The sequence below is a fragment of the Lissotriton helveticus genome, chromosome 3_2 (assembly GCF_964261635.1).
Source record: "Lissotriton helveticus chromosome 3_2, aLisHel1.1, whole genome shotgun sequence".
In the NCBI taxonomy this organism is placed as follows: Eukaryota; Metazoa; Chordata; class Amphibia; order Caudata; family Salamandridae; genus Lissotriton; species Lissotriton helveticus.
In genome coordinates this window covers 33,730,020-33,742,521 of record NC_136062.1, presented here as the reverse complement: position 1 = coordinate 33,742,521, position 12,502 = coordinate 33,730,020, and the positions used below count along the sequence as shown (strand labels likewise).

The window sequence follows — 12,502 nt, the reverse complement described above, 5'->3', positions numbered from 1 at the left end:
TCTGCAAGTGACCAAATAGCTATAGGCTGTGGTGCAGCCATAATTTAAACAGTATGGAAAACAAAGTGCAGCACAACAATGGGTTATCCTTTTAAACTTTCAAGCTTGAATAACCAACAGAATTAGGTGATTACTAATACACTGTGGAGGATTAATCCCAAACACCACAGACGTCTCCGATGATAGGTGTAAGGGAATTGTGGACACACACAAGCACTACTTAGGAGACCCGTAAATGAGTACCAGACCAAGAGTTGGTGGTGCCATGTTGCAGGGATTCTGCTTAGAAACAGTACTATGGCTGGAACCACAGAACATCAGTATGTAGAGGCATACACACAAGTTGATATGGGCCCAAATCCAGACTAGCTCATAGTGCCTTACTTGTCTTCCAACCTTCCCAGAAAAACAGGTAGGTTTCCACCCCAGTACACAACACTCTGGACCCACTCAGGAAAAGTGGTAGCAGGTCATCACCTTTCGATCTCTCACATGTTCACACTAAGGAAAAAAGAGACCCGAAGAAAGCTTACAATATTTATTGAAACTATTGTGCTCAATTATGTAACAACTGCGCTGCAATTAGAAAATATAGGCAGGGCCACAATTGCTTAACATAATCAACAGACTATATGCAATAAAAAGCCCAGTCATGTTGATTGACAGATCTTCTTACTCCTACCTTCACTATGGAAGTACAGTGGTATATTGGTGATCTCTGGGATTGGTGGTGGACACCATAATTGGCACAGCTCTCTCATTTAAGGACCTTTGCTCTGCAAGACTTTCTTCTCTCTATTTTCAAAACTACAAGTCAGGGCTTATATGATAATAATTTCTTGGTAAAAAAATGCAGGTAGATTTCTCTATTATGTCTAGATGTTAGTGTCAAACCACAGAGAATTACAGGGCACTGTATTGTTTGCCCTTGTATGAAATGTTCTTACTGAATTTCAGCAGACAAGCTGAATAACAAAAGATGTGCAGCCTATTTATAAAAAAAACCAGTGTGGCACAAAAATAAGTGTGAGCTTTTGAAACGTGTGCAAAGTAACAGCGTCCTACTACGTGCAGTTAGGCTGACATACGGGAGAAAACACAATGGGCCCTATAGTATGATTTGTAATTAGGCGATTGGGATAAGTAGATAGGCTTGAAAGGTTTGACATTGCAGGAATGGTTACTCAGAAGGTGAATTTATGATTTGTAAAGAGCCCTATGATTCAACCAATCAATCAATCAGGGATTTGTACAGTGCAACTCCTCACCCACGAGGGTCTCAAGGTGCTGGGGGGTAGGAGGGGCAGCTCTGTTGAGTGCTGGGACCATCCAAAGAACCCGGTCTATGCGGCTGCGGCGTTCTGGATGGTCTGGAGCATGCAGAGTAGTTTCTTGGCATAGAGAGTATTGCCTTAGACCAGTCTGCTACTGATGAGGGCATGCTTGACTGTTATTCTTGTGGGATCCATCTGAACAATTTTCGAAGTATGCGGGGGTGCTGAAGCAGGCAGAGGATACGGCATTGATCAGTTGGTTCATCATGAGCGATTAGTTTAGTATATTACCGAGGTTTCGTGCGTGGTCCGTCGGGGTGGGGAGATTTCCGAGGGTGGAGGGCCACCAGGTGTCATCCCAGGCAGATGGGGTGGAGCCAAGAATGAGGTCTTCTGTTTTCTCTGAGTTGTGCTTCAGGCAACTCTACTTCATGCAAGTGGCAATGGCTTTCTTCCCTTCTTAGAAGTTGTGCCTGGTGATGTTGGGTTGTTCCGTGAGGGAGAGGATGAGCTGTGTGACCTCAATGTAGGAGATAATATTAAACGTTTGATTTCTGACGATGGTTGTGAGGGGGGCCACGTAGATGTTGAAGAGGGTGCACTTGAGGGAGGATCCCTGGGGCACTCTACATCTTGTCTCTGTTGGTTCTGAGAGGTTGGGTGAGAGTCTGACTCAGCTAGTATGCAGGGGAAGACTCCAAGATGAGGGCTGCCATATTTCCCTGGTCGAGGAGGGAGCAGATGTCATCGGTGGTGGTGAGGAGGGCAGTCTCAATGCTGTGGTTGCTGCAGAATCCGGATTGTAAGGTGTCTGGAACGTTGTTGGATTTGATGAAGTTTGCCAGCTGGGTGTTGGCGACCTTTCGATGACTTTGGCTGCAAATGGAACCAGGGAGATGGGCCTGAAGTTCTTGAGATCCGTCGGGTCTTCAGAGGGTTTCTTCAGGAGGGGGTAAACTTTGGCATGTTTCCAGTCATCGGAGAATGTGGTGGTTTCGAGGGAGCAGTTGATCGTCCAGCGTAGCTTGGGTGCGATGGATGTGGCGGCTGTGTGGAAGATGTGGGGTGGGCAGTGGTCTGAGGGTGCTCTAGAGTGAATGCTCTATATGGTCTGTAAGGTGTCTTCTGTCATGAGCGGTTCCAGGTGAGCAGAGTCTGTTGGGTGGAGTCGCTGGGGGTGGGAGTTGGGGTGGTGCAGTGGTCTTGGTTGTCGAAGTTGTCGTAGATCGTCTTAATTTTGTAAGGAAAGAAAGGTGCTGAGTTGGTTGCAAAGGTCTTGGGAGGATTCATTTCCTAAATTTCCTTAAGTAGGGAGTAAGGCAGGCAGGTATGGGATACAACAGGGTGAACTCAGAGGCACTAAGGGGGGCGAAGGTGAGAGGTTAAGCAAAGTATAATTTAATTAGAATGGTAGAGGAGAGAATAATTACTAAATATAAATCACATTAATTTTCATGCAGAGCTTTTAAGGAATTGTGAGACAGTATGGCATCTGGGATTGTTTAAAGAATAAAAAGAAAGGTAGAAAGTTAATTACATATGGGCAGGTGATGTATTTTGTAGAATAGTTGTTCAGTTTGGCTGTTGATTGTTCAGATGCATTCATTTCCATTTTTTAAATGTAAATATTAAACATTATTGAAAATGTTTGACTTTCCACGGATGTATTTCAAAATGAGTTACTGATTTATGTGGTGAGTCAGAGAAGTAGGGGGTTTGTTGGAGGAGTGGACAATCCCGGAGGTTTGCATTGATCCTTCTGTTATATATTTATTTGAGACAGGAGAATGGGTGATGGCGTTCTAGGTTGAGGTGGTTCTTCCTTATATTAACCCCTTCGCTGTTGTTACGAATTCCGCCGCTGTGCGAGGGGGGGCAGGGCTGAGCGTGCGCTCCGGTACTCATGACGACTCCCAGCCGTCATAAATCACGATGGGCGTGTGCTCATGACGGGCCAGAGCCGTCCAAACTCCGCCTACTGATTAATTCTCCCGCACAGGCAGAGAATTACCACTGCGTGGGCAGAGCGATAAAGTTCGGACGGCTCCCAGCCGGCATGAGCACACGCCTACCGTGACTCATGACGGCCGGGAGCTGTCATGAGCACGGAAGGAGTTAAGGGTTGCTTGTAAAGTGATTCTGCCAACGTAACTTTTCTTTGATCCTAGAGGGTCCCTGTAGCAGAAAATGAAATCATGTTGATACTCCGATGCATCACATTGCTAACTACCAGGATTTGACCATCCTTCTGAGCTCAATGTGTGTCATAGTGGCTCTGATCTTTGTAAGTAGAAAATCCCATAGCTTTGCAGCTTGAATGGAGAAAATAATCACACTAATGGTTTTCTTTCTGTAAGCAGGAATTATTAAGCGCTGTGTCAGTGTAAGTTCCTGAGTAGTGAGTATTTTGTGATTTTTTTTATATATGAGAACTGCTCAGGTACTTTTTGGTGGGAGACACTGCCCAGTGTCTTAGCTAACATATTTCCAGAAGGCAATGGCCAGTGTGAATAAACTTACTGTTTGGCACAGTGGTTCTGCTCACCTAAAGTAGGAGTTCTTGGAGCCTGGCAAGAATGAGCAGTGCAGATAGCTTTCCCACAGCTCAAAACCATCAGGGCTAGCAGGAGCAGCAATAAACTGGCAGCAGCTATTGTATGAGGGTGATGTGCTTGGCAAACACGGCTTCTCCTAGGAAGTGAGTTGGTTTTCTTTGGGCTGAGATGCTAGCTGTGTGTCCTAAGAACCACCTTAGCCAATGCTTTAAACTCATCACATAGACAAGCATGCCTAAAGCAGAATTGATCACTTTACAGTAGCCCAAGGCTCCACACCATTGCTCTGGCACAAACGGTATATAAAAAGTAGGTCTGAGGGAATAGTATTACAGGGTTGAGCTTTAGGCTCCGACAGTAGCTATTGAAGGTAGCGCCTGACAGTCTGGTTGTCAGAAGGGGGTAGGCTGTGCCTCAGTGTTTCTCATTCCTGCTCACACAGCTGCCAAGGGCAAGGCTGTGGTTGTTCATACTGTCAGTGCCTAAGAAATGAACCTACAGAAAACAGTGCATCCAAGCATGCACATTTCATGCACTCGTTCATCATTTCGCCTATTCATCAAACCATATTTAATCATTTGTCACACTTTTATCTAACCATTAACTCACCCATACATTCATACCTTCAGTCACTAAGCTGTCCATCCATTTACCCATTGAGTAGTCCCTGTATTATTTCACCCAATGATCACACTACCTTCTATCACTTATTCATTCACTTACTTGTACATTCATTCCCCCACACATTGACTCATTCTCACAATCAGCCATTTAATAGACACAGCCAGGCATACAAAATCACAAAGCAACAAAGGATCTGTTGACTTTGCCATTGCATATGTGTCATTAGCTATTTAAAATGTGGTAATGTGCAAGCCAGAGGTTTGAAATGTTATGAGGTCATAGGAGCAATGTGTTCTATCTGTCAGTTGCTCAACCCAAATCTATCCCAGACTTAAGGGCCGATTAGGATTGTGGTTTTTCCGCATCCTCCGGGCCGGCGGAAGTGTCCGCCGGCCCGGAGGATGCGGAAAAACCGCTGCAGAGCCTTAAAAGACCCCCGCCAGATTAGGATGGCTGGGGGGTCAGGAAGACCGTCCGCTGCTTTTCCGCCGCAGTCGCCTTCCGGCCACGGCGGAAAAGCTCTAACATGTTTGGCGGTGTCTATCAGACACCGCCAGCCATATTAGGATGTCTGCAGTTCTATGCCTTTCCACGGCGGCATTTCCGCCGTGGAAAGGCATACAGACTTGTTTGAGGGCCCGTTGCGGGCCCCCAGGGGTGAAGGGGGGTGGTGGTTGCACATGGGGGGTACCTATGGTACCCCCCTGCCTTTGCGTGCACGAAGCGGCAGGCACCACGCGGTGCCTGCCGCTTCGTGCATGCAAAGGTAAACATGCATTTTTTTAACCTTGCGGCGGGTGCTGCTTCAAGCAGCACCCGCCGCAATGTTAAAAATACAGGATGTGACCGCCAGTGGTGGAGGGGAGGTCGTAATTTGTAAAAAAAAAATTACAAAATTAAATAAATAAAAAAATCCTAATTTGCACGGAGGGACCGCCGCTGCCCCTGCGGATGGTCCCTCCACCTCTGGGGTGGCGGACGGATGCAGGGCCGTCCGCCATCCTAATAGGGACCTTAATCTGGTCCCAATGCACTACTCATTCTGTGACTGGGAAATCCCTGTTTGAGTTGATGAGGGGTAGGGAAGCCGCCACAGAACTTTGTCCCTATTGGGTTACCAAAATAGCACCAAAACATGGGAGTGTTGGAAGTTGGTGGGAATCTGCTGAAAATAATTCCAGCCTAGTCAATTTAAGAAAGACTGTTAAAGCGAACCCAGGTTTAAGGAAAGAATGCAGATTAAAAGTAGGAGACAGGGTATGGATCAGAAATCCACTTCTTGTAGGAAAAGGTTTATCTAAGTTTAAAGATGCTGTTCAGGTATGTTTCTATATTAAGAAAGAATTCTATGAAACTTTCTGATGGGAATTGGTGGGGTATCTCTTGTGTGGCTTTGATTCCTCATAATCTCGTAATACATAGCAAAAGCAAGGAATGTTTCAAGAATAATATGTTGGCTGAAGCTACGAGAAGGAGTGCTCGCACTAAAATAAGGCCAGGAAATGGAATGATTTAGTTCCACGCTGAATTGTTTGGAATGTTTGTTTTTTCTTCTCATTTTCTTCAAGATTCTTTTTTCTTTTGAAGAAGGGAGTGTGGGTCACAATGTGATGTTAAATGTTAAATGAAACTCTTTGGGTTACAGTAGATTGTTAAATGAGACCTCTTGTTTTGCATAGTCAACTGTGTTGTTAAACTGTATTATATTATTTCTTGTTTCATAAAAAGGAAGATGTGTGGTAATGAGCTAGCTAGAGGTTTGGGATGTTATGAGGTCATAGGAGCAATGTGTTCTGTCTGTCAGTTGCTCCTGAGCCCCTTCCTCGGATGGATGTACTTTCATCTCAATAAATCACCACCGTCTTCATACCCATCTGTCTGGTATCATCATTGCAAATGTGTTTCCCACTTTGGCTTCATAAGCTTGTTTGGCATTGATGTTCTGCACTCTATATATTTACCTTTGAAAAATAGTAATAATAGTATAAAATAATACACAAAATATAAAACATTTTTAAAAATACTTTTTTGTGGCTGCCCTTAAACTTGCAATTAAACAGGCTTTCGGGTTTTTGCTGTGTTATGTGCTTTCAAGTGGACAAAAAACATGAGTTACCTGCAAAAATCACCATACCGAAGCACCAATCCGTGTTTCTTAGAACGCAGCCTCTGAGCAGAATGTTCTCATTATTCAGAGAGTATTTGTTGTCCTTCCAAAATAGTGTTCCATAGAACGTGTCCAGCTTATTGTTGGGAGGTTCGCAAACCACTACCCCTATAAAATGAAAAGAAACAATTCAAGTCACTCACAGGGTGGGACAGGAAATAGGCACAGGCGCCAAAATGATAGTTTCGCACTGTCAAATTGGGTAGTAAAAAGGTGGCCCATATTTAGAAATCGAGCAAATCGGAACTTCCTAGGACATGCTCTCCGAGTGGTCTCTGAAGAGTGGGGAACTACAGGCCTTTTACGTAGCCAATGTGTAGGGATATTAGGGGGCTGCTGCAGTGAAATGCACTATGATACTCACCAATCAAAATGATTGAACAATGGCACTTTCCCCCCTCATTTGCTATTGGTTCATTAAAACTTCTTCCAATGAAATAAAAGCATCCATAATGCACCATCTTAATTCCATTAATATTGGCCCCCTAATTCCCTCTCGCCTGCCCCCATTTTCCCACAGTGTCTCTCAGAGTGCTTTATGTGACTGTGCCATCCTTTTCTAGGTCCAACGTTATGATCAAGAGGTTACACACAGTGCCTTTCAGCATGTAGATTAACCCACCAAGATGTTTTATGTCAACTTTAAGAGCAACATATTGCACACTGATCTCTTTAGCAAGTGCATTAAAAACCTGTCAACATACTAAAAACATTACATCGAGAGTTGCTGGATGCACAGAATATCGTTAGTCTATTTTAACCCCCTCAGCAGTTTACTTAACCCCCTAAAATAGGCCACCAGTTTGTACAAAGGCACAGCAAATACAGATGGTAAGGCCAATGCTCCTTTTTGGGAGGTGACAACTTGTTATTGCGTTGCTGCAAACTCAGAAATGTATTCTTCCCTAATGAATGATATTAGCACCATTGCTCATATGTCTCAATAACATTGCTATTAAACTGCATGACTGTGGCAACATGTGGACAGCAGGAATAAAAGCTACAGTGACCTGTATACATTTTGTGTCTATATATGCACCCACTTTTATAAAATAGGTGAGGGAAAGGGCCATGTCACTCTCAGGTGGGCAGAGCTTAACTCTAGATTTTGCTTTCAGCACAAGTGGCAAACCTATCTCTGGCAAACCTGGTCGCACACTGGATATATTTCCATAGTTGAGAAGTCTGCCACGTGGCCCTGCAGTTGTGACAAGTGATGTGTTTCTTTCACCTGTAATGGTTCTTGATACAAACCAATCCATTATGTCTAATATCAAACCATGGAAACGTTACATTGAAGACGTTTTTATCATCTGCTATGGTGATGCAACACAAGCCATAAAGTTAATGAATTGGCTCAATATCCACATTAAATTTTTTGAGATTCACCCACTCCATGAGCAACACTGATTTAATCTTTCTGGACCAACATATCATAGCAGAACAGGGGGAAACTCAAAACAGTCACACATGAGAAACCAACAGCTCGTAACTGCCTCCTACTATTCAACAGCTTCCACCCCAGTCATCTTAGGGGAAATCTACTCTTTGGCAGTTTCTGAGAATGCAGTGGCCTAAAGGACTTCAAAATCCAAGCTAAATCCATTGTTCAAAAATTCAGGTAAAGGAAATACCCTGAATATGTTGTGCAAAAAACTATGAAAAGAGCCCGTAACAAAAATAGAGATGCCCTTCTTGTCCATACTCCACAGAAACAAACAGAGGAACATCTCATATGTGTAAAAGAACATTGCATGTTACATGGTCTGCAAAACATAACTAAGAACTGGTGAATCTTAAACAACGGTTACCTGAATCATGAGAAACCGCTGTTCTCCCATAAAAGAGGATCAAGTCTTAGGGACTCACTAGTACATACGAGAACCCTATGCAAAAAACTACAGAACATCCCCACCGTAGGTTTTCTACCAAGAGTAACTGGACACCGACCTTCTGGGAACTGCAGTGTCTGTCTAATGACAAAAGTTGACAAGAGTGTGGATTTGAAAGCTATCCGACCATGAGAAATTAGACAATTCACTAACTGTAACACCTTTGGGGGATCTACATGATAACATGTTCGTGTAAACTATGAAATGTCAGGATGACAAGTTGCAAAAACAAAACCAGAATATGCGAGCACAGAAGTAACTAAGATGTGTCCGTAGTACACCCAAAATGTCAACACATTACATTGAAAAGTGTCATAAATTGACTGACTTCACCTGGGTGGTATTGGAACACCTACCAAACCCTGTTAAAGGACCCTGCTTGAGAAGGAATAGTGATGGGTTTTCAGACTTTCAACACATATATCAGAGCAGAATGACAATATCCCATGGGGACAGTTCACTCAGTGATAATGTATTATTTTAGCCCTTCTCTAGTACTAGTATCCAGGGTCAGTTTTTTAATACCTGCTTTTATTTGCTTTAATTGCTTATTTTTTAACATATAGTAATTTGTACCAATTCAGAAACTGTGAGTGTTTCTGTCTATAAATATATATTAGAATAGATTATCCCACACAGAAATTTCACCAAGTGCTTGATTCAATGTAACAACTAAGAAGTTGAATGAATGAGAAAAGCGGGGCCACGGAAAAAGTATGGCAGGTGTGCCACCCCTCACGACCAGAGAGGCAGGCCTGTCGCGCACGGTGATGACGCGACAGGCGCGCCTCGACCATAATTGGTCCCGGGTCCTGGCGTGACCCGGAAGTGATGGGAATCACTTCCGGGTCCTGCGATGGGCTGACGCCAGGCCGGTTAGAACCGGGCTGGCAGGGTAAGTAGTTTAAAAGTCTGGGGAGCATAGGAGTCTTTCTCTTGGCTTCTTGCTTCCCAGCCTGCCGCACCAGCCTCGCTAGGAGGTTGTAATTGTTTTTAATTTTATCTTTCAGGTGTTGCTGGTGTTCGGGTGTTTGCTGCAGATAGCGACGGCGGAGTATGAGGGGAAGTGCCACCGGAGAAGCTCAGCGTGTATCAGACGCCTCAGAGGAAGCGCAGCGGCTTTTACGGCATCCAGCCAACAGGGGTCTTGGTCTCGGGGGAGGCGCTGCGTCCCTGTTCAGGTACCCGGTTGAGGTGACGCTGGTTTTAGTGGAGCGCACACCCTGCCAGTATTCCCGTGCAAGCAGCTCTCCAGTGCCGTTGTGCGCTGCTAGTAGAGTGTTCCCCTCCCTTTAAATCAGCCGGCATTGCGATCAGCTAGTATTTGGCCTACACTGCCTGTTTAGGTTCCCGGTTGAGGTGGCGCTTGCTTAGGTAGAGCGCTCACCCTTCGGGTATTCGCGGGTGATTAAAGGTTGTTTTCTACGCCTTGCAGAGTGATACAGCCGATAGCGGCGTACGCTCCCGGTTTAACATACAAATATAAAGGGGAGAAGCAATTTTTTAGCGCGCAGGGTGTGTACAATATAACAAAGCAGTACACTGTGAAACTAGAGTGTGCGCAGCGCAAGAAGGGCTGGCGGGCGGGCCGCAAATTGTGCTAAGAAGCATACGTTTTAAATACTGGTGCATTATCCCAGCACAAAGCAGCACATCACTCATTCTGAAAGGAGGGGGGTGAGTATAGCACTGCTTGGGAGTTTAGGCATCAGTGGGCACCAGGGGAGTTTGTGAGTCGTACATGGGTTTGGTGTAGACCACTGGGGGGGGACTGCACTTGATCTGTTGTTGTCCTTTCTTACAGTGGACAAGCACCAGGAGTCCCATCAACCAAAGATCTCTGGATCCATTCTTCATTGTAGCAACACACAGGTGATACCCAATGGGGAGGGCACGGACAGGCCTGCACTCCACTGCTTCTGTGAGCCGCATGGGCTGAGATTACTCGCCTAACCCACCGGATTAGCTGGTGTGGCGCGGCTCTGGGTGCGTGGGTGTTTACGGCCGGTCGTGTACCTCCAGCAGGATAAGGTAAGGGCCTGGACAGTGTACCAGGCCTGGAAGTGCTCTTGGGTGTTGTTACATTGTGTGCAACTGCCAGATTGACCATACTTAAGTTGGGGTAGCATCCGGCACGCTGTTGTGGTATCCAGTAATTTCAAAGTAACCCTACAATTGGTGGGACGCAATGGCCAGTAAGGGAAAGCATGGTGAGAAGCGCTCCCGCATTGAGTACATGATGGAGACAATGATGCGCAAGATGGTTACCATGCATAGGAGATGGAAGAAGGTTGATAAATTAAGGAAGAGCCTCACAGATCTCAGAGAGAGGGTAGAGGGTCAAGGTGAGGCTGTGGAGAGGCCTAGGCAAACCGTAGTGCCCCCCAAGCCCAGGGGGGAATTAGCCCCCCCTTCCCAAGCAGGCTAGGCCCAAGAAAAGGGTTACAAAGGGTAAGAGTGTGCCAATAGCTCCTGTGCCAGACCCTCAGCCCGGGGGTGATAGAGAGGTGCCCGGTCCATCGGGTGTGGTTTCTCTGGGAGGTGTCCCTCTCGGTGACCCGGTTCCGGTGGTTCCTGCGGGGGGTCCCTCTGGAAGGTATTCCATCCATTGCACCGGCCATACTTGTTCCTGCAGGGGTGGTTCCAGCAGGAAGCGGCACGCAGGATCCAGTATCTACGGGGATGGGGGCCCACAGGATGTTCCTGTGGGCTCTAACCCTGTTCCTCAGGACTTAGTGGCACAGTTAGCTGCAGTTATTCCTTGGTTAGGAAAGGCGGGGATGTTGTCAACATCGGTCGGGGCAAAATACATAGGGGAGGACCCATTGGCGGAAGCAAAGAGGATGGTGGCTCAGTTTGTTGCAACCCCTGGGAGTTCGTCAGGTGGGGGGCTCCTTCTCTTCCCAATCAGACCGGTGGGGTTCCTCTGCTTGAAACCAACAAGGAAGTGCCAGTGAACTGCCTGGCAAAGGAGAAGTTGACAGAGCCAGCTGGAGCGGCTTCAGGAGGTAAGCAGGTGACATTGCGACTCTTGAGTGTGGGTGAATCACGTACAAGGAGGGAGAATTTGGCTAGACACATAACACGAGATGTGAAAGAAAGTATATGGTCAGGTAGTTATGTTAGCATGTTCTCTTTGCTCCCTGATGAAAGAGAAAGGGAGGAAGCAAAGAAACAGAATGATTGGATGCTCCCTAGAGAATGGGCGAGTGAATTGTTGAAGTTCAGGATTGAGGAGAATTTGAATAACTGGATTAGAGGTTTCTCAGTATTCATGGCAGTGATGGCTGAACGTTTTCCTTACATACAGGCAGAGATGGCATGTTACCAGAGTAGGATTACTATGGCTCATGACAAGTATGGGGGTATAGGGTGGAAGGAGTATGATAAGGATGTCAGGAAGGCTAAGGCATCTGACCCATCCCTTTCCTGGGACCCCGTTGACACAATCTTGTGGTTAGATCAGTTTGGCCTAGTGCAATCTACTAACCCAGTGCAGTCCTTCAACAGGAGCCAGGCATTCCAATCCTTTCAGCCCTTTCGGCTACCCCAAACCACGGGCCCTGCCCCTAGTCCAGGTAGCGGGGGAGGACGAAAGGGGACGTGTTGGGACTTTAATAGGCGGACATGCACCAGGACCCCAGGCACGTGCAAATTCAGACATGCATGCTCTATCTGTGCTAACCCATTGCATCAAGAATCCAAATATCTCAAGAAATCAGGATATAAGGGAAGGAAGAAACATGAGTGAAGTAAGGACACAACATATGGCACACTCAGCTATAATGTAACGGCTATGACACCTTGGTTGAACAAGTACCCCTATCATTCCACTGCTAGGATATTGCGGGAAGGTTTCATGTTTGGTTTTAGGATCCCTGCACTTGACTACATAGGGACACCAGAATGCAAAAATCAGCTTTCTGTTAGGACCAATCCAGGTGTGGCAGCAAGTCAAGTCAAGTCAAGTCAAGTCAAGTCAAAGGATTT

General features: G+C 45.9%; 1 protein-coding gene across 6 annotated transcripts in view; it reads right to left on the bottom strand.

The window, feature by feature from the left end:
- ATP8B4 (ATPase phospholipid transporting 8B4 (putative)) overlaps nucleotides 1-12,502 on the bottom strand; it is a 4,589,528-nt gene that overhangs the window by 3,190,436 nt on the left and 1,386,590 nt on the right. For all 6 annotated transcript variants that reach the window (XR_013609828.1, XR_013609825.1, XR_013609826.1 and 3 more), the window contains one exon: nucleotides 6,570-6,728. Coding sequence is in view for 2 of the 6 variants with exons in the window: in XM_078684774.1 (XP_078540900.1) it covers nucleotides 6,570-6,728 (159 nt within the window). In the remaining 4 variants the exon portion in view is untranslated. The remainder of the gene's footprint in view (nucleotides 1-6,569; nucleotides 6,729-12,502) is intronic.